Source organism: Thunnus maccoyii, chromosome 7, assembly GCF_910596095.1.
Source record: "Thunnus maccoyii chromosome 7, fThuMac1.1, whole genome shotgun sequence".
NCBI lineage: Eukaryota > Metazoa > Chordata > Actinopteri > Scombriformes > Scombridae > Thunnus > Thunnus maccoyii.
Window position 1 is genome coordinate 10440657 of NC_056539.1, and position 21353 is coordinate 10462009.

The following is a 21353-nucleotide window of genomic DNA, read 5'->3' on the forward strand; positions in this document are numbered from 1 at the left end:
GCATGTGTAGTGTGTTTCAGGATGAAGAAAAGCCACATATTAAAGCTAATAAATATTTATTTTACACATAAAAACATTAATTCATACAATATCAAGTATTTACATAGATGGTAATATTACAGTACTGACATGACTCAGTTGCAGAGTTGCTGCCCAGAGTAGAAGTGACACTAAAGAAATTTCATAAAAATTGTGATGGAAGGGATGACAAGATTTTTAAATTGGTATAGTTTCCTCCATATCAATGTGCACTGAAGATATTGCCTATTTAATATGGATTAAAAAGCTACCAGCTTAACGCTTCAGAACTCAACCAAAGGAATGAGCATCTATAACCACAGTTGTACCAGTAGACTGCACAACATCGTATTTTAGATATCCCTCTTACATGGGCTCTGTAAACACTCGACACACAGGCCTGGAGTCCACAGTCTGAGAGGCTCAGACACTAACATATCCACTGTTACATGCTGTGCTGTTGTCAATATTCTTGCATCCACTAATCCAACTAGCTAAAGCCAGAAGGAAGAAATCCAATAAAAGTCGATGTCAAACAGCTCGTACTGACACTTTCCAGCAGTAGCTATCTACAGTGAATCCCCCATTACTCCTTGTGAGGTTGCAGCATTTGCAGAGTGTCCTCTCTCTGGCGCCATTTGCTGGTTGATATTGATAACACAGATAAGGAGCAGAATGACCACCACCAAGTCATCCAAGACCCCCAGCAGTCCGCAGAGGGAGGGATCTGTTTCTATGGGACTTGATGATGAGGAGACGGGGTCCAGAGAAGGGGAAGAGATGGACACCACAGTCCCCACGCAGCACAGCGCCACCCTGAAGAAAAACAGCCACACAAGCCCTCCCATCGTGCCCAGGCCACGTGCCAGTAACTGCAGGAGAAGGGGCGCATCACACAGGTAGTCTGTTATCTGGAGGGGTCAGTATATAGAGGAGAGGACAGGTCAGAGAGTGAAAACATGCCAAACTCTTTTATACACAACTTTAAGATATGGAAATAGTGTTTTATATTTGTGTCAGTCTCTAAAACTCAACTATAAAACTATTTAAAGGATTTGAGGTAATTCAAGGACACATTTTTGTATTTCAAAGGCTAAGAAATGCTCATCTGAGGCATCTAAGGTAGAGCAACTATGTGTGCCAGCTGGGTGTGTTAACCAGACACCTCTGTTGGCAGTTGTATGGAACAATAAATCCTTGAGGTTATATAAGAGGTATTCTTGTTACTAAAGCTATTATGAGAAGGAATAGTGGAGGAATTCTCATCTTTCCCATGATCTAATCTGGTGTTATATTCAGGGCTGTAAAAGAAATTGTATCCCCCGATACCTTTACACAACAAGACACAGGTAAAAGGTGGCGAACAAGGAAAATTAACTGTTGAAAGCCCTGAAGAAAAGTTTCTCGTTAGAAAATACTTTCATTTAAGACTGAGAAATGTTTGTTTGAAGGATGTGTTTGCTGTTTTGGTGCACTGGTGTTTTGTCTGAAAGTAAGAGCACTGACCCGTCGAGGGGCTCCAGAATAACGTTTGTTGTAGTCTGTGATTTCCCCAAGAACTTCCTTTGACTGTCGGTCTGTTCGACTCTCATTAAACAGATGGCACAGAACACTGACCTGAAAAGACCCAAGCATTTTATTCCATGTACACACAGGTTTGTGTCTGTCTCGCTCTGTTTACATTCAGTTTATTAAATCATCATTCATACTCTACCTTCTGTCTACAGAGAGGGCAGCTGATAGCGTCCAACCATGACCCGTGTCTCCAGTAGGTGATCAAACAGGGAGCTGCAGAACCAAACACATGAATTAACACCTTTTCTACAAGCATTATATAATACTTGTGTTGCCATAAAATATTTACATTATAGAAAAATTGCAATAACACTCAGCATGCAATAAAGATACAGTATTACATCATTGTTAATGACAGAGACAGAGGTTATTGGCTGGTCAAGGGTTGAAGAGGCTCTGAGTTGGAAAGGCAAGGGTAAGACACAGGTACCTAGAGCAGGTGCAGTGGGAACTGTGTTAGGTGACTTAAGTTAACCTAAAGGTGAAGGAAAGTGTATACTGGAATAGACATAGTTTTGTAATCTGTGACAGATAATACCAAGGTTAAACAGATGTGCATCTGTGCCATTAACATGTAACCTGTATGTTAGAGACATGGCTGTCCAAATACTGCAAAAAAAAAGAGTTTTCTTCTCAAAAGACCCTCTCTCTGGTTTCAGTTCATTCAGAATCAAAATTTTGACAGACTCAGATTGCTGAACTGGCTTCCACTCCCCACTAGAACTGACATTAAGGTTTTCTTGCTTGTCTATAAGCACTGAATACCATCATTCCACAATATATTTTAGATCTATTTAAAAGCCATGAGCCACCAAGGCTTCTCAGGTCTTTCTTGCTGTATATTGTCAATTATAAATCTGGTGAAGCTAACTTAAGTTGTTGAGTTGCTGGTTACTTTAACAGCTTCAAGGCATGCTTTTACAAACTTGTCTTTTTTCTATTTCATTCAGGTAAAAATGATTTAATCTTAGCTTAGTTTGTGTGAGTTTCATATAGTTTAACAGCAACATCGACTATCCAAAAAAGTTTTACCCTTTTGAAACTTTGGAAATACAATAATTATTATTGACTATACAACAGGAGCAGATGTATTTCTGTGAGTTTGAAAGTAAAGTGAACAGCTAATTGATTGTATTGGGTTTTAAAGACTAGCTACACTGTGTCTTATTTAACCGCCCACCTTTGAGAAGAATCATTTTTGTAAGCTGTGGGGTGAGAGGCAGAGTTGGGAAACCATGGCAACAATTAATTCTTTGAAAGCCGAACAGACAGGCCTGAAGGCCTGAGACATGCGGCTCCATCACACTGATGATACGCTGATCCGCCAATGAATGAAATCAACAGATATAAAGGCATGCTGTAACAGGTGAGCAAGTGTGAGAATGAATAAAATTGAATGAATCCAAGCTCACAGGTGATGGAATGAACAGGTGTATGAATGAAACAACAAATCTAGTCTGTCTGATCCAGGCATGTGGTTAGTTTGTGTGTGTGTGTGTGTGTGTGTGTGTGTGTGTGTGTGTGTGTATGTATGTTCAATCTCGTACCACAGAACAAATGGCCACAGTTCGTCTGGACTGGGAAGCTGGCCGTCTGCAGACACACAGGACAGTGCCAGTCCTGTTGGCTTGTGGATGGACATAACTGTGCAGATAAGAGATGAAAAACAGGAAGGAGGAAACAGAAAAAAGTAGGAGGAAGAAGGAAGAAAAAAATATGAAGCAGAGAAAGAGCTGACGTAAAAATGTGTATGACCAAATTACTGTATATATTACAGAAACTTTCTTGATGATCCCTCCTATCAGACAATACGTTGATAGACTTTTGAATAAACTAAAATCATAGATGTAAACAGTGAGATTATTATCATTTATTTGAAAGCAAATCTCTCCACCAGACTGTGACCCCCATAAAAGCACTAATAAAACCACATGAGTTCCTGTGTGATGATTAATATTATTCCAGTAACAATATTGTTTACAACCTGTATGCTTGCCCTGTCATCACTGTTTGTTGAGATTCTCAGCTGTTAGTTAGGAATAACAGGATTTTTTAAACGGGTTTTATAATCCCAAAGTGTTGCAGAATTTTCCAAATCTATGCAATCCCAAGAAATCATCATCCAAATGGGAGTAAGGTGGTTTTCACACTGACAAACAGAAGTGTGAGCGCACTCATATCAAGTAATAATAACAATTCAGGACTGTAGAATCTGCAAAACAAGTAGAATCTGTATGTGTGAGTGAAGCTCTCACCTTGTGGCAGCTCATGTATGTTGAGGCTGACTGCTCCGGTGGACAAACCAAAGATCTGGATGACCCTGGGTGACCCTGCCCCGCTAGACCTTCAGGAGGGAGATGGTCCAGTCTGCAACGTGACACGAATTAGTGACAATAATAAACACACCTTCAACACTGCGTATCTGTCAGTGAGGAGATACTGACACAAAACTAACGATTTGTGAGATAAGGTTGATTGTACTCAGCTCTTTTCTGTTTGTGGATTACATGAACAGATGCTCTGACTACAGCTGTTGGACAGTTTGCATCCATACAGGACTGCTGTTTACCTAAATAATTTTAAAGCTTACCCTCCATTCATTTGTAAGATTTAATTTTTAGAAGGAACATTAAAACTATGAATGTAAGAAATATTATATATATAGTCAAATAAAATTGGGCTGGAATTCTATTTCATTCATTCACAATTTGGCTTTCCATCAGCGTGTGAAAATAATACTTTCAGTTATTGAAACAGATAAACACATCATTAATACTTGAGAAAATAATAATGTCACACATATTCACATAATCAAAATCATTTTAATTTTTATGGTTTTCTCTTGTATAAAACTGTTGCTAAACTTAATATTTTGTGATCAAAAAACAATTGGACATGTATACACTCATCTAGTGGATTACACAACACTCTTAGGCAAAAATTTAGTTTCTCACAGCTTTCTTAGGTGGAGTGACCCTGAGTGTCATGAGATCTAAACACACTAATTTCACTTTATCCCCAAGAAATCTCCTGTCTTAAATTCCCTCTAAAGCCCAAACCTGAATTATCTTAAGTATAAGTATAGTGTACAACCCCGCTTCTGACAAAAAGCCATCAATACATTGAAAAATGAGACTCACCTGGACTGAGAGCTGTGGCAGGGGTGCATAGTTAAGCTAGAAGTGGCAGCTGACAGGTAGATACTGTCTCCTAGAAGGAAGTGAAGTGCTGCCAAACAGCATCACTGTACAAAATAAATTGGTGCTGCCTGTTAATGATCAACTACACCCTCCAATATCAGCTGGTCTCTGAGTGTTGCTGCTTTAAGAGAGCAGTAGTGCAGTCAGATCAATAATGCAGTGTTTTGTATACAGCAGTACTACTCCAAAAGAACATGTAAAACTTACAAAATATTTCAGTAAACGTGATCAACTTAGTATGTAAATGTATTTAAATTACTACATCAGAAAAGCCGACATACCCACCCCCAGTCTGGATTGAGGCAAACAATTTTGGTCACATGACATGTCCACCAGATCAAAGCCAGGAAAGGTCCCTCCCACACTGTGTTTAAATAGGTTATAACTAACCCCGCCAATCATTTACCCAAAGTTTACTCTGCCAACAGCCCTGCTTCACATAATTCTACTCTTACCATAAACTATTGGTTGTGAAATGCATGGACATCACTGACATTAACACTGTACTACACTGAGGGCTGTTGAACTGTAGATAATCAACCTGACAACAAAAAGCTGGCCTCTCCTAGATCAGAGTATCAAAATGATATCAAGGTCCATTTCTTAAATCGACAATTTATCATCTATTATTCTCATTCTCTACCATTATTTTATGGTTAATAGAAAGTAAAAGTATTGGCCAAATGACTCTAACTGCATCAACTGAGTACTAAATACAAATAACTTTGCTTTATTTTAGCAAATGTAAATATCAGTGATTTAAAAATCCCTCTCTTATCTGACAGTTGGCAGAGATGTGATGATCCTCACATAGCTCACTGTGGCAGCCATTGCAGAAATATCCTGGCAAATATTTACACAGGCCCTCTGCCTCACCTGAGATGGAAGCTGAAGAGAGGGGGTCCGTTTAGTTCAGGTCATCTAAAAATAGAAGCCATCAGTCAGTGAGGGTCAGGGTCTCCAAAGAGGCAGGGATCTTGAGATAAAACAGTTGACAGTTAAATACGGTGCAACTGCAGGCCTGATGGGTGAAGTCCAGTCTCAGGTCATACACACACCGATTTTAGGAGTGTGTGACATATCAACTGGGGTCAGTGATCACTTAGTTATTTGGAGTAATGTAAGAATGCTTTGCAAATTCAAATTAACATGCTTATCTGCATGTTACCTTATATTTGTTTGAGCTCTCAGCTTGTATAAGATTTGTTTGGAATTTTCCATATTGTGTCTCAAAAGAGCAGAGTGACACATGTGACACTGCTTATCTCAGAGTGACTAACAAGAGTCACTATGTGGAGCACACTGTGGCCTCTGAATTCCAATTACACACACGCTCACGTGAGATATATAAATGGATAACGTGAGGAGGTTCATGAGAAATGATTCACTATCAGAGAATGGTTGGCATGCTGCCAGGCTTTTAGTGGCTGTCTGAGAACAGGGCTGATTACAGAAATTAATATCTGTTATTGTAGCTTAAAAAATAGGGCTTAAAAGGATTAACATTCCAATTCATTGTAAGTTTCCAACTCCAAGCAATACCTGAAAAAACTGGCTATGCAAGATAATCTCTGTTGACTATAGGGTGAGGCAGGCTCTGACAGTAAGTCACGTAGTCAAACATGAAACACACTGCAATTAAGATTTATTGTTGGTCTGAGCAACTGCTTGCACTTTTGCTGCTGGCAGACAGGATTATGCCAGACAAAATTGTAACAATAATAAATGATAAATAATAAAATAATGTGATGTGTAATGGTGAAAAAATATTTGCTTTCTAAAGGAGTCAAGTACTATGAGCACAACAAATACACTTGAAATAATTAATTTGATGTTTGCAATAAATGTATTTCTTTGTGGCATTTATCATAGTTGCAACATAGTTTTTGCAGAACTCATTTGTATTTTTTGGTTGGAACATTTTTTTAAAAAATAAATCATTAAATTCGATTGCAATCATTTAACTTTCTTTGCAATAACTTCATTACTGACTCCATACATACCTTTCTTTCCCTGAGGTTATCACAGTTCTATCCACAGCTGTGCAGATATTTGATCTTAATACACTAGGCCTATTAATTATAACTTTGTACACTGCAGTGATACAGAATTGTACTGAGCAAGTAAAAGGAAAAAAATACCCTATCTCATAATTATGACTTCTGTATCACATAAATTACTTGCCATCTCATAAATTACGAGAAAGTTGTAATAAATACTAAAATAAAATCCCATAAATATGAGACCAGGATCTCAGAATAACAGAAAACGCACACTGATAAAAGATACATTTCTCATAATTATGAGCTTGAGATTTCTTCTCGCAAGTCGTTTTCTTTGATTATAACAAGATGATAAGTAGATTAACTTGTTTAACACATCTAATGTCTTTCTTTCACTATATTTGGCCATCCGCTTGTATAATTCTACCACAACACGTATCCATAATAATGACGGAAGCCCTCAATAAATTACACCAATCGGAAATGTTTTGATTTTGTCCAGATAATAGGGGCGTAATTAAATTGTTAACCACGTTCTCTGATTGGCTGCAGCGAGGTTGACCAGCCGTCAATCTTCTCATATCTCAATGCTGATTGGATCCAGCTTCTATCCCCTACTTTACCTCTACCGGAGCCCACACGCAAGTAAACGTCAACGAACCGAAGAAGCTGCGCCAGTCGCGTACATCTTACGTTATTTTCTTGGCGGAACGACCGTAAAGGCCTTTCATGCTACGTATTTATCGTTGGAGATTTACCTCTTGGCAGCAGGTGAGGTCAAATGCAGAGGAAAGGAGGAGCGGAAGAGCTTTGCGGACAGGTGGAGAAAATATTTTAGCTTTTAGCTGAAAGGGAACAAATGGACGAGGAAAAAACGGCGTTGGTCGAGAGCCTGATAATATGGGTGAGTTTTTTAAACGCTTAGCTTATGTGAATGTGATTTTTATTCACCTGTTTGTAGACGCTGGGGGGTGTAAGCGAGAACACTTCAGCAGCTTAGAGTAAAATGGGGAGAATATTAAGTGGGGCTAATGGTTGGTTGTTAGCTAGTTAATATCAACCGTTGTTCTTCGTTATTACTGAGATTAGCTTCAGTTGTTCATTTCACAGACAGAGCCTCTGTAGCAACAGTCAGTCCAACCGTCAGCTAACGTTCACGTTAAAGGTGACGAGCCTCAGGTCGGATAGATGTAATGTTACCACCTACTAGGAGGCACAAAGACAACAATATCCTCCAGTTTAGTTGATCCTCGCTGGATTTAGACTACTAATCCCGTTAACCGGGAGTTATTTGCGGATTGTGGCTCTTTTGTTAACATTATTTAACTGAATGTAGCTAACAGCACAGTTATTTATTTACTGCACCTGTTCCTGTAGGTGTGTATCAGTGTTTTTAATTGGTTGTCCTGTGTGTTACTGTAATGGACAGAGCGGTTTGTAAATTACCATGCAGCTATATCTAAGTCACCTCAATTACTATCTGTTTGTTGAACAACAAGTAAGTAAGGTAAATAAAAGGTGAAAGTTATAAAAACAAACAAACATTTTTGTCCGTTTTGGGGGAAAAGTTCCCATGAACTTCATCAAAATGTGTAATAATTCATAAATGATTTTCAAAACATAAGCAGAAGTAAAGCTAAGATGATGCTAAACTTCAAAAGTTGCCTACAAACAATGGACTTCATTTTAATAACTAGCTACCCAAGTATTAAAGAGATGATGATCATTTTCATTATCGATTAATCTGCCGATTATTTTCACAATGAATTATTTTGTCTATAAAATGTCAGAAAATAGTGAAAAATGCCTGTTGAAATTTCTTACTGCTCATTATACTAACTTCTTAAAATGTGTAGTTTTGCCTGATCAACACACATTGGCATTTTTGCTGGAAAAAAAATGAAAAAATGATTATTCAATAATCTAAATATCTGGGGATTAATTTTCTGCTGATCGATTAATCGAATGATTGTCTAATTGTTGCAGCTTTATTTTGCACTGAACCTATTCACTGATGTGAGTCCAGGTTTATGTTTAGTAATCACTGAGCACAGCAGGATGTTACTGGAGACAGTTAAGAGATGTTTTATTTGAGGGAAAATATATCAGCCCAGGACAATTTACCTTACACCTTACATGGCTGCTCCTAGAATCATTTACATCTTCATTTCAGCAGAGAGGCCTTTATGGCTCAGTTAAACAAAAGTCTCAATCCAGGCTTCTGAGTTCAAGACTTCTTTATTACACGCACACGGGAAGCAGTCCATCAGTGCAAGCTTCGAAGAATAAATGTGTGACAGTTACCTATATACTATATTTGTGTGACCTTTCTGTGACTCCTGTGTGACACCAGTTTCACTCTTTGGCAGTCTCTTCCCCTTCTATAACAATCACTTCTTAGATCCGGGGTCATCATGTGTATCATGTACTTCAAAATGAGCTTTTTTCATTTTCCCTTTCATAACTGAGGGGACACTAATTTTGTTTACACTAGACAAAGCACATGATCTGGTGAGACATCTACTCAAGACAAAACAATGTGATTACAGTATAAAAAGGTCATAGATCATACAATTGGTGATTAAATGAATTACTTCAGTTACACAGGTGTTTAATAAGCATGTTACATAGTCTAACAATATGCTGTATAGGTAATTTGGTTAGTAAATTTCCACTGATCTATCCATCAGTGTATCCCTGTCCTCTATCCCCTCCTCTCTCCTTTATTTATCTTTCCCTCATAGAGGATTAGTTGCAGCACATCTGCAGTGCTGTGGAGAAACCCTTCAGTGTGCTACTGCATAATTCCCTGTACTCTTCTTGGATTGCTACCCATCCTCACGATGGTGTTATTTTTTCTGCCTCTCAGCTGCAGACCTTCAACACTTCTGCACCCTGCAGAACAGTGGAGGAGCTGACCACTGGAGCGGCAATATCACAGGCACTGCATCAAATGTGAGAAAATACACACACACACACAGGCGCACATACTGACTGTCTGTATCCTCCTCGTTAATCATGATATCTGGCTAGTCTGCAGATAAATGCTTTATCTACAGTCAGTCTTGTTTGGCTTGAATAATTCACATCACACTAAACAGTCTGTTGCTTTAGTTGTGTCAGAGAAGCACAGTGGAAACTGTTTGTTAGACAAACTGTAGTGTGCATAAAGTAATTCTGCACATACTGTCACTCAGCTGCAAATAATTGTTTATATACATAATACATTTTACAGTCTTCATTTCCACATTAACCCTCCTGTTGTCCTCAGGTCAATTTTGACCTGGGAGGTCAACAGGTGTCATTATGTACTGTCATCAAAAAAATTGAAATGGTTTCAAAACAGTATCCTGACTAAGAAATTATGAATTATTTTAACTATGGTTGAGATCAGAGGAAAATATGTTGATGGATTATGGCAGACTGGTATATGTAAAAAGTTCAGTCAGGATACTGTTTTAAAACCATTTAAATTTTTTTGATGACAACACATAATGACACCTGTTGTTCTCCCGGGTCAAAATTGACCCGTGGACAACAGGAGGGTTAAAACACTTACACACAAAAGCTTCTGGATGACACATTTTTGTAGTGGCACAACATTTTTTTCAGCTTATAAATCATCAACAGTAAACATCACAATGTGAAGAACAGTTGCTTATTAGTGGCTTCACCAGTTTTCACCAGTGTAGGGCTGCAACTAACAATGATTTTCATTATCATAAATATAAATTGACAGATAGTGAAAATTGACCATTACAAGCTCCCAGAGTCAAAGGTTACATCTTCAAATGTCTTGTTCGTCTGATCAACAGTCTAAAACACAAAGATATTCAGTTGACTGTCATATATGACAAAGAAGAGCATTAAATCATCACATTTTAGAAGTTGAACCCAACAAATTGGTGGTATTTTTATTAAAAAAAAAAACTTAAATAATTATTTGGTTATCAAAATAGTTGCTGATTATTTTTTTTGTCATTCAACTAATCGTTGCAGCTCTACACCAGTCAGTGTTTATTCATAGAGGGAGAAATCCATTGTAGAGGAAGAATTTGCCAGTTTCTCCAAAGCCAGCAGCCTTGAGAGTTAGAAATGCACCAAACCTAGAAAGGCATGTTGTGTTTTGAGTAGTGGTGAGAATTATGTCTCTCTGTGGAAAAAATCCCCCTGAGTTGCTTTTAGTATCCCATTTTTTTAAGTAGATTCTCAGAAATGTAGGAACTAACTAGCTAAAGTAAAAATATGGAATTTGGCCTTGAATTGGACTCTATTGCACACTATTAAATGAGAAGTTGTGTAGTATAAATGTTGTTCCTGTGTGTGTGTGTGTGTGTGTGTGTGCGTGCGTGCGCGCGGTGCAGAGACCCAGCGTGGTTCTCCGATGGATGGCTCGGTCGTATCAAAACAGATGTTGACGACAACTGGAGACTGAAGGTAGAGAGCAGTACCATCTCCTGCATCCATCCTCCACCTGTCCTCTCTGACCTTTTCTTCGTGTTTTGCTGAACCCCCTGTGTGCTAAATCCTCTGTATGCTTCATTCCTGCCAAACTTGTCCTTGACACTGACCTCCTACTGGCTCCAGGGGTGCCGCTCCTCCTGGTTTAGCCTGCGCTCTGACTCCTCTGGTGAAATGTGTACATGTATGTGTGCCCAAATCTGTCCACTATATGTAATACTTGAGAGAAATTCTGATTTACAGTGTTTAATGAGGTGATAGGGTGATGTACAGAAAAAAAAGCATGCCATTCCCTGTGTTTCCTCTTTCTTTCTCCCCCTCAAACACTATGCGGCTGTGACAATGTTCTCCCTGCTTCTTCCTCCCCAATTATGTTTTCACTTGTGTACACTTGTGTGAAAGTCTTCATTTTCTTATTGCGTGAACATATATTGTATTGGAAGAGAATCTCTGTTGTGATTTTGTCCCTTTTTTATAAACCAAGTTTACAACTTCATAATCTTGTCCTCAGATGAGCAACCTAAAGAAGATTCTTCAGATGATTGTTGACTATTATAATGAGGTAGGTAGTGGCCATGTGCACAATATCCCCCGTGTCTTTGCACAGTTGTTAGCTGATGTGTTTATCCAGTTCTTCTGGGAGTTGTTGTATGAACTGTTTTGGTAGCATAGCACCCAGGGGCCCTCTATAAGGAAAATACAGTGTGCAGTTGAGATCGAAACAAGTACCAAGCAGCTCAAGCCTTATACACAATATCACATCTACAACAGCAGGTAGTACTCCAGCCCAGAAATGTTTATACATGTTTTGCTAAGTCAACTCATGGTTGAAATATTTTGTTCAGCAATCCTCTTAGCTATAGAAACACTGAATCCATGTTAAAACACAGAAAAGCTACTTGGTGATGCATTTCTGCCTCCATTTTATGTAATGGCACCACATTTTTTCAGCTAAAAAGCTATAAATCATCAACAGTAAATATCACAGTTTGGAATCACACACTCAAAGTTAAAGAATAGTTCAGTTTCTTATTTGTGGATTCACCAGTTTGCACCAGTGTCCATTATTTTCATTATTGATTCATCTGCGGATTATTTTATTGCTTAATCATTTTATCCACAAAATGTCAGAAAATAGTGAAAAATGACCATTTCCCAGATTCAAAGTTTGCATTTTGAAATGTCTTGTTCTCTCTGATCAACAGTCCAAAACCCAAAGATATTCAGTTTACTGTCTAATGTGACAAAGAAAAGCATTAAATAGTCACATTTTTGAAGCTGAAGCCAGCAAATTGATGGTATTTTTGTTGTTGGCAGGTGTAACTTCGTTTCACTCACTGTGATTGTGTAAGTGTGAACGCTTACTTGTTAAGTGCATTATCTCTGTCTCTGTACCTATTAGGTCTTAGCACAGGAGATCACTGACTTCCCCATGCCAGATCTGGTCCAGGTGGCAGAGCATTCAGACCCTGTGGAGCTGGGGAGGCTGCTGCAGCTGATACTGGGCTGTGCTGTCAAATGTGAGCGCAAACAAGGTATGTGGCTTCCTGTATCTTACGCATTTGTGTACACAAATCGGACCCAAACAGATATTCGTATGTCTACAGTTAAACATGTGCTGTGCAGTGTAGATAAAAAGGGGAATTGTTTAATGAAAATCTAGTTAGGTTAGGGTGGTCAGCTAAACAATGTTTGATTATTGCCCTGCCAAGTCACTGACAAAAGCAGAGCCCATCGGACAGCCTGGCTGGCAAATCAATAGCAGCAGTGTTAAATTTGAAAGTGGGACACATAAACTGAGAAATAACAAAGTGATGTATTCAATGTGTATGTGTTTAATTTTTTTTCTCTCCTTTGTCAGAATACATTCAGATCATCATGACCTTGGAGGAGTCTGTGCAGCATGTCGTCATGACGGCTATCCAGGAGGTCAGTCCATCGTAATGCCAAGTTTCTACCTCAGTCAGATTAGAGATATTAAAAATATCAGGAAAGCTTTGCTGAGCAGTTAAATTATAGCTTTTGAATTCTGGCCCTGTCAGCAGGGACTTCACCAGCAGTAATTGTTGAGAGAATAGATTGTACGCTCATATTTGGGTAAAATAGGTTGAGGATTTGCAGCTCGTTTAATGAGTCTATGTAATGAACCCAATGACATTTTTTCCCTCCTCAGCTCATGAGTAAAGAGACCATGGCCCCATTTGGAGCAGAGCTGTCAGGAGACTTGGAACAGCAGGTCAGTATTATAACCACACAGAAACTTTTTATTGGTGTAATTGGTACTTTCTTCTGTGAAATCATTTAACCATGTGAATTTGGAGATTCTTTGTTAATGCCCAATTTGTGGGATATGTAAAACAAAAAAATCAACAATATATTAATTGTGATTACAACTTTAACTGCAAGGGGAACAAAATAAAAATCCTTCAAATGTGCAAACTGTAGCATTGTAACATTAATGTAAGTATTATTTTCATTAGCAACTAATGTCTCTTTTTTTGTTTAGTATTTTCTCTATAAATCTGAAAAATGTTTAAAATGTTTAAAGTCTTAAAGTTGCTTATTTAGTCTGATTAACAGTCAGAAAGCCAAGGTGATTGATTTACAGTGATATGAAATAGAGAAAAGCATGTAAGCCTTTTTCCTTTGAGAGGCAGTACCTAATAAATTCATTCATACAAAATAAATTCCTACATCTTAACCTTTGATGAAGAGCCCGACTACTGTGCAGAGAATCTCAAAGCTCAAATATTGACTTTACAGCACAGTGCAGCGCTCTGGACATCAGCTGTAGAGCGAATGATTGATTAAGAAAAAAATGTGCAAATTCTCTTATTCCAGCTTCTCAAATGTGAATATTTTTGGTTTCTTTAGTATTCTATGATAGTAAACTGAATATATTTGTTTTGACAAAACAAGACATTTGAGGATGTCACCTTGGGCTCTGGGAAACAGAGTAAAAATGGGGACTTTGTCTGCTCTCATTAATTATTGCAGTAAAAACAGTCTGTGTGTGCTTTTGCTGGTGTGAGTGTGAGTAATGTAAATCTCTCTGCTTTTCCTTCATGTGTCCAGCTAAAAAAAGCTCTGGAGGACCTCAGTGAACTTTTAGCAGAGAAGGAAGCATTAGCCCAACGCTGTCAAGAGCTGGATATACAGGTGAATCCAGAGCTCATACACACGCTCTGTGCAAACACACACATGTGTGCCTCTGGTACAGTATAAACAGGAGTTGTGTAATTCGCTGTAATGCTTGGTTCTATTGTCTGGAGCTGCTGTGGCAGAAAGACTGTGGGCTTACAGTCTGGGCTTTTTACTGGCTCCCACTGTGGCATCCAGCCCCATGCTCTGCCACTACTACAAGGCTTCAGCACTGTACAGACAAACAAAATCTAGCATAGGTACTGATTACACATCCAACTGGACTCTTGACAGATTGATTTGTTCTGTCCCCAGTCTTGCTCATCTCTCGTCGCTGAAAGGTAAGTCCAATATGGCTGACCGTTCAGCAAAACTAAACCCATCTAAACCAGCTGCTCAACTGTTTACTCTAACTCAGCTAACAGATGGTTCAATGGGGATTCTGTTTGCGGCACAGTGTGCAGTGTGTATTTAAATATTTAGTGGTCATTTGTATAATTCCAGTAATTCATTCAGGGAATTAATCTGTCTGTGTGACAATAACCTATTATCAAAATGCATCTTTGTCTATGTAACACTTACACTTATTTGCCAGTTGATTAAGTACACCTCGCTAAAACTAATACGTCTCTACGTACATGAAGGTTATAATGTTCAGTTGTTTAAACTGTTGTAGAGGTGTTAATTTAATTTTATGGTCATTTTGGAGGTGCTGTTGAGTTGTTACACTGACTATAAAGTTGAATCAACATCTTTTTTTTTTTTTTTTTTTTTTTTCAAAAATGGAACATTACAGCCTTCATGAAGGACAGTCGATTGCAGGGATGTTGTATTAGACTGTATTGACTTTAACTAGGTGTACCGAAGAAACTAGAGACTTGGGTGTATATTTCATAGAATAGGAGAACGGAAAGAATGGAAGTTAAAGGTTTAATTTCTAATGTTTTTTGAAAATACAGTGTTCATAGAAGTTGTTTTTGTCTACTCTGTAGGACATTTGTATGCAGGACGTAAAATAACGACAAGTTAATCTCAGATGAATAATCCAGTGTCTGGTGTTTAAAAAGTACACATCAGGAAAATGATGGGTGAGAAGTAAAACTAACTAACCGTGTATTAACATGTTTGCTTAAAAGTGCACTCTGTCTGTGCTCTGCTTCCAGCATGGATTAACTGAAATGTTTGCTTAAACAGCTGGGAGAGGAAGAGAGTTATCTGTAGTGGAAGGGGTCTGTCTTTTGATGCTCAGATACTTTGCTGCTTTGCATGAAATAATTGACCAAGGAGAGATTTAACCTCACAATATCTTCCTGCTGACTCGATGAACATTTTTAACTGTATATTTAATTCACCTCTTTGTGAGAACGGGTCTAACCCCTTAATTTACCCGGACAGGTGGCCGTTCTTCAAGAGGAACGGAACAGCTTATTGGCCGAGAATGACGTCCTAACTGACCGAGCCAATCAGCTGGACACATTTGACGACCCAAGCACACCCTCAGGGAGAAAACACAGCCAGTTACAGCAGCAGCTAGAGGCACTACAGGAAGAGAACTTCAGGTTTGTCTCATTTGTGGATAAATGTACTGTACTATACTATAGTGATCACATTATGCTTGTTGGAAACTGAGCAAGTATTCATTCTTACATCTTTTAGGCTGGAGGCTGCAAAGGATGACTACCGGATCCACTGTGAAGAGCTGGAGAAGCAGCTGATTGAGGTTCAGCACCGTAATGATGAGCTCACCAGCCTGGCAGAAGAATCTCGAGCGCTCAAAGATGAGCTGGACGTTCTGAGGTTTGTGTCTGTGTGGGGAAGTACACTGCTATTGTTTGATCAGGTCTTCTCTCTTTCATCAGTGAAGCACACAAAAATGTAAAAATGATATTAAATACAAGACTGGACACAGAGTAAATGAATGTGTCCGCTAGTTTGGTTCCGTGGTTCTTAAGGAGCAGCGCACAAAAATACATCTTATGTTGTCTGCTAATTAGAGATTAGCAGACACCTGGGCCAGTTAGTTTGAGAGGAAGAGCTTACAATTTCACTGATTAGCACACCCCTTAATCAGACAAGATGAGCTAATCAGTGAAATTAGCTGATTTTGTGTTTGGCTGGAACAAAAATCTGCATACACATGGCTCTCCACTGGCCTTGACAGAGAAGGCTGACTCCTTGTATGAGCACAAACAAGAAAAAGTAGGGAAATAGCATCAATACACAATGTAATATTCCAACAAAAACTCTCAATAAATACAGTATATAAAAGTCCTGTTTGACATTGGCATATGCACTCTCCCTCATTTAAATAATGCTAGCTCTGTGCAACAGCAGTAATCAACCTGAGTGCCGCAATTAGGCTTCCTTTCTGCTTTTTTTCCTTCACATCGTACATGTACACTTGATGACTTAGAAGCTTGTTGATTGATATCTGTGTATTTATTTTGTATTCATCTACTATAGGAACTGCTCAGATCGTGTGGTGATGCTGGAGGCCTCAGTGGAAACGTACAAGCGTAAACTGGAGAATCTTGGTGATCTGAAGAGGCAGATGAAGCTGTTGGAGGAGAATAACATGACCTACATGCACAACACTGTTAGTTTGGAGGAAGAGCTGCGCAAGGCCAACGCTGCACGCGCACAGCTCGAGACATATAAGAGACAGGTAAATTATTTCCAACAATTGAAAAATTAAAGGGAAATCCAACCTAAAATAAAATTCATGTTACAGTATAAATTTATTTGGTTTAATATGTGAATTTGAAAGTTTCTTTAAGCTGAACAGCTGAGTTTAGTGTCATACTCTGTTTTGTCTGTTAATATGTGGTTTCACATGCTTTCTGTCAGGTCCAGGAGCTACACAGGAAGTTGTCTGAGGAATCGAGGCGAGCAGACAACCTGGCCTTTGAGATGAAGAAGTTGGAGGAGAAGCATGAAACTGTGCTGAAAGAGAAAGAGGTGTGACAGCTTTTGAAACGTTGGAAGAATCGGCAGGAGGATGTGTTGGTCACACTTTTTACTAACATTTGTACTTTTGTCTTACTCACCACCAGAGGATCATCATCGAGAGAGATTCTCTGAAGGAGATCAACGAGGAGCTGCGCTGCACTCAGGCTCAACAGCACCAGCTCTCCCAAGCAGGTCTCATGGGATAGTCACATCTGACAATGATGCTACTTTACCACTTGCCTCTTTGATGTGCTAAAATGCACAAACTCTCTTCCCATGTAGGAATGCTTCCTTCCAGCAGCCCAAGCCATGATAACCTGGCAGCTGAATTAATACCCATTGAGTACAGGTAATAGACAGTTTCTGACAACAAATTTTCTCTATTCTCTGTCTGTGATTGCTGACTTTATGTGTCTGGTTGTTTTAGAGAAAAGTTCATCAGGCTGCAGCATGAGAACAAAATGCTGAGAGTGCAGCAGGAGGAATGTGAGAGGGAGAAGATCGCTGCTCTACAGGCCCAGCTTCAGGAAGCACATAAGACACGCAGTGAACTGGACACTGAGAACAGGTTAACAGTGTTTCTGTGTCTTTGTAAGTCAGCCAGATATAGATGGCTGCTTTGCTGTTCATCATTTTTAACTTTGTTATGTTGTGTGTCCTGATGTATTCTGTTAATTTATAAATTAATTCTTCCTGCATGTTTCCGTTTCCTTCCTCTGCATGGTGATCAATCTGCAGATTGGGTCGAGAGCAGGTCAGTGAGCTGCAGCAGCAGGTCGAGGACCTCCAGAAGGCTCTGCAGAGTCAGGCGGCCAAACCTGATGATGTGAGTGTGCCGTCACGCACTGGCACGAATACAGAGAAAATGTCCCACAGAGTTAATCTTATTAGGCTGTTAGACTTTGTGCTGACATGGCATTGTGGAAATAAATCACATTAGTTTATATTTTTAGTCAAAATTTTAAACTGATTTTAGAGGTAAAAGTCCACAAATTGCATTTTATTTGTTTATTTTGCAATAAAGAATTAATTACTTTGACCAAACATAACCTTTGTATTTGTATTAAAATCTGCTTAATTTTCTTTTTTTTCAGTCAAACCTGAAGCGGAAACTCGATGCACACATGTAAGTATACATTTATTGGTCAGTGATATACATAAGTTGAGAGATATATATATTGAATTTCAGTTTTCTCCACTAGATGGAGGTAAAGAAACAGCATTTGTCTCCTCAGGGTCCAGCTTAACGAGGCCCAGGACGAAATCATGAAGAAGAAAGAGCTACTGGAGGACCTTCAGCCTGACAACACTCAAAACTGTAAGTATCATATCTTCAATCACTAGTCTAAGTTTGCCATCATTACACCACCTCTGCAACATCTGGAGTGGAAAATGCAAACTTGTCTGCAACACTGTACAGTATGAGTGAAATCACGACTCATAACTTTTCATTTCTAAGCCCTGAAGCTGGATGAGCTGATGGCTGCTCTGAAGAAGAAGGATGATGACATGAGGGCCATGGAAGAAAGGTACAAAATGTACCTGGAAAAAGCTCGCAATGTGAGTGATAAGAGTATCATTTCTCTTTTAATGTTTGTATTTTATTCTCGTGGTTGTTGTCGTTTTATCCGACCCGTGTTCAGAAGTGTCCATTCTTTCCTGCTTGTAGGTGATCCGAGCACTGGACCCGAAACTGAATCCAGCCACCGCTGAGATCCAGGCTCTGAGGAACCAGCTGGCAGACCGGGACAAGCAGATTCTCAACCTGGAAGTAAATCAGCATTTTGTGTTGTTCGCAGTTAAATGTTTTTAATATGAAAGTATTTCTTCAGGAGTGTTTTTTTTTTTTTTTTTTTAAACCTAACTGATTTCATTTTGCCTCTCAGCGTCAGTGTGAACAGGCCAGACTGAGAGAGTATGAGGAGAAGCTGATTGTCACAGCGTGGTATAACAAGGTAAGATCCAAGATGATTTCTGATTTATACCCTGCCCTTCATGACTAAACACTAAACATTGTCTTTCTCCTCAGAGTCTGAACTTTCAGAAGTTGGCCATTGAGTCACGCCTCGGCCGCACCTCCTCCATGCTGTCCCCTGGCCAGTCCTTCTTGTCCCAGCAGCGGCAAGTCTCAAACGCCCCGCGTCGGGCGCTCTCCATCAGTGTGCCTGCCACTACCTCCAAGTAGACCTTGTCACACACACAGAGCCAAACGTCTGACCTTATTCAGTTATGGGAAAACTCCACCTTCACTCCCTCCCACAAGTGAGCACTCAAGTGACCTTAAACACATCTGCTCTCAGTGCTTGGGGGAGGGGTCAAGGATGAGCTGATTGGGATCAATGAGCATTTACTTATCGAGCACAACCCAACCCTAAAGGTCACCCAGCTGAGGTTATAGAATACAATCCTGAAGTTCACTGGCTATTAGTTGACCTTGCATAGAACATTAACCCACAACCTGTTTTCACCTCACTAGCTAAAGTAGCGTGCACTCTCCCTACCACTGACATAGAGCATATTTCCCCTCTGCCCTTTATGTTTGCTTTGCCAACTGCAGACTCAACTGAATTATTGCTGTAATCAATTAGCATTTGCTCTTATATCCTGTCATGCTGTCTACTTGGTCAGGAATGAGAGAAATGTAAATGAATGCTTCACAATTTTATTCAGAATTAGAGCCCATTATATATATATATATATATATATATACATATATATATATATATATATATAATATGAATGTGATTTTTTTTTTTATAAAGGCTAACTTGAATGCTAATGCCTACTAAATGTAACTTAAGATGATTGTTGATGTATGTAGAACTGTACCATAATACTATGCAGTCGAGGGGGCAGTAATGTGGTCATCCAGCAGACTGCTGCAGAGACAAATGTGCTGTGGTTGTCTTTCTTTCCAAAGTCATCTTTGAGAAAATGATTGCTATATTTGGTGCTGGCCACCAACTGATGTTAAGCATCAACTTAAGTCACAAAAATTTCACTAAAATGGAACAAGCCCATCATGTTAAGCTGTGAAAATCCTATGAAGTGATCAGCCTTTGAAATACTGCAAAAACAAATCCTACACAAGGAATCCAGGACTAGTGTATTTTATGTATTTTCTATACTCCTGAGTGTGATTTGACTTCTGTACTGGCAGCATGCTCTAAATGAAAACTGTCAGGCCTTTATATTCATTGAGTATATTGAATCCTATTTAGTGGTTAGTAATCAAGACTATTATCTACCAACTTGTTATTCTGTAATGTAAAACATGATTTTAACACCAGCTTTTGATCCAAATGTCAGATCCAGGTTAAGCATTCATATTGTACCTGCAAATTGTAACTTCAGAGTTTTAACTACTGTGGTGGATATTGTATTTAGTCATGTTTTCAGGCTTTTTAGTGGCGGTGGAAGTTCAAAGTGAAGAGCCATGTAAAGAAGCAGGTGTTTTGTTTTGTTTTGTTTTTTATATTGTGGGTTATTGGCTCTCCAACTTAATGGAGTCTTAAGTTAAACTGCACTAGCTTCAGAACATGAAATGGCTGTTGATTGCCTTGTCACTCTGTATGTCTGCAATAACACTAGAGAGGCATTCTGTTATGATGGTTTTGCCATCTGTGATCTGTAGATGTACTGTATGTCAAAGCGCTTTTATTTTCCTTTGCAGTGAATGATTCTTGTAGATTGCTGATTTAAAAGCTGTCATTTATATATAAAAAAGAAGTATGATCAAGTAGCACAGCACAGAAACTACAAGTGTAGTAAATGTTTGTGTATAAATGAAGAACAGTGAGGAAGGCATCATGGATTTTCAGGAATTTAAGGAGTTAAATTTTAAAGCCTTTGGTTTTCTTGTGAATAAATAAATAAATTCTTATTTTCTAAGAGTGTGTTTTACATTCAGTAGCATCAACCTCTGTTTGGGTCCAAAAATGAAAAACGCAGGAGGGCTGCATTCTTGAAAAATCAGAGCTAAAATTTGTTTATTTCATCATCGACA

General features: G+C 38.9%; 2 protein-coding genes across 4 annotated transcripts; one reads left to right on the forward strand and one right to left on the reverse strand.

Moving 5' to 3' along the window:
• Window positions 1–120: 120 nt before the first annotated feature.
• si:dkey-183n20.15 (RING-HC_RNF170 domain-containing protein) lies at window positions 121–7259 on the reverse strand. Of its 3 annotated transcripts, XM_042416451.1 has the most exons (8): window positions 6797–7259; window positions 5604–5769; window positions 4734–4821; window positions 3849–3960; window positions 3141–3237; window positions 1733–1806; window positions 1525–1635; window positions 121–929 (listed from the first exon to the last, which is right to left on the reverse strand). In XM_042416451.1, exons 3-8 carry the CDS (start codon window positions 4760–4762, stop codon window positions 588–590), a joined length of 765 nt encoding a protein of 254 aa, XP_042272385.1. In that variant the 5' UTR covers window positions 4763–4821; window positions 5604–5769; window positions 6797–7259; the 3' UTR covers window positions 121–587. The 3 variants fall into 3 exon arrangements, with proteins under 3 accessions (XP_042272385.1, XP_042272387.1, XP_042272386.1); XM_042416453.1 differs by lacking the exon at window positions 4734–4821 and having other exon boundaries at window positions 5604–5714; XM_042416452.1 differs by lacking the exon at window positions 6797–7259 and having other exon boundaries at window positions 4734–4837; window positions 5670–5691.
• A 169-nt stretch (window positions 7260–7428) lies between these two features.
• hook1 (hook microtubule-tethering protein 1) lies at window positions 7429–21207 on the forward strand. The gene is made up of 22 exons (XM_042416449.1): window positions 7429–7700; window positions 9666–9751; window positions 11161–11233; window positions 11769–11819; window positions 12660–12792; window positions 13119–13186; window positions 13431–13493; window positions 14333–14416; window positions 15794–15957; window positions 16055–16195; window positions 16862–17063; window positions 17246–17356; window positions 17452–17539; window positions 17630–17696; window positions 17775–17915; window positions 18086–18173; window positions 18442–18473; window positions 18583–18665; window positions 18807–18907; window positions 19017–19118; window positions 19234–19302; window positions 19377–21207. Exons 1-22 carry the CDS (start codon window positions 7656–7658, stop codon window positions 19530–19532), a joined length of 2148 nt encoding a protein of 715 aa, XP_042272383.1. The 5' UTR covers window positions 7429–7655; the 3' UTR covers window positions 19533–21207.
• Window positions 21208–21353: the final 146 nt, after the last annotated feature.

What these genes read in the sequence shown, in the direction of transcription:
- si:dkey-183n20.15 (XM_042416451.1), bottom strand. Translation starts at nt 4,762, where the DNA reads ATGCACCCCTGCCACAGCTCTCAGTCCAG. An exon ending in TGCCACAGCTCTCAGTCCAG is followed by an intron (nt 3,961 to 4,733) that starts GTGAGTCTCATT and finishes GTCACGTTGCAG; the next exon opens with ACTGGACCATCTCCCTCCTG. An exon ending in ATTCTGGAGCCCCTCGACGG is followed by an intron (nt 930 to 1,524) that starts GTCAGTGCTCTT and finishes TGACCCCTCCAG; the next exon opens with ATAACAGACTACCTGTGTGA.
- hook1 (XM_042416449.1), top strand. Translation starts at nt 7,656, where the DNA reads ATGGACGAGGAAAAAACGGCGTTGGTCGAGAGCCTGATAATATGG. An exon ending in CAAATGTGAGCGCAAACAAG is followed by an intron (nt 12,793 to 13,118) that starts GTATGTGGCTTC and finishes CTCCTTTGTCAG; the next exon opens with AATACATTCAGATCATCATG. An exon ending in GTCAAGAGCTGGATATACAG is followed by an intron (nt 14,417 to 15,793) that starts GTGAATCCAGAG and finishes TTACCCGGACAG; the next exon opens with GTGGCCGTTCTTCAAGAGGA.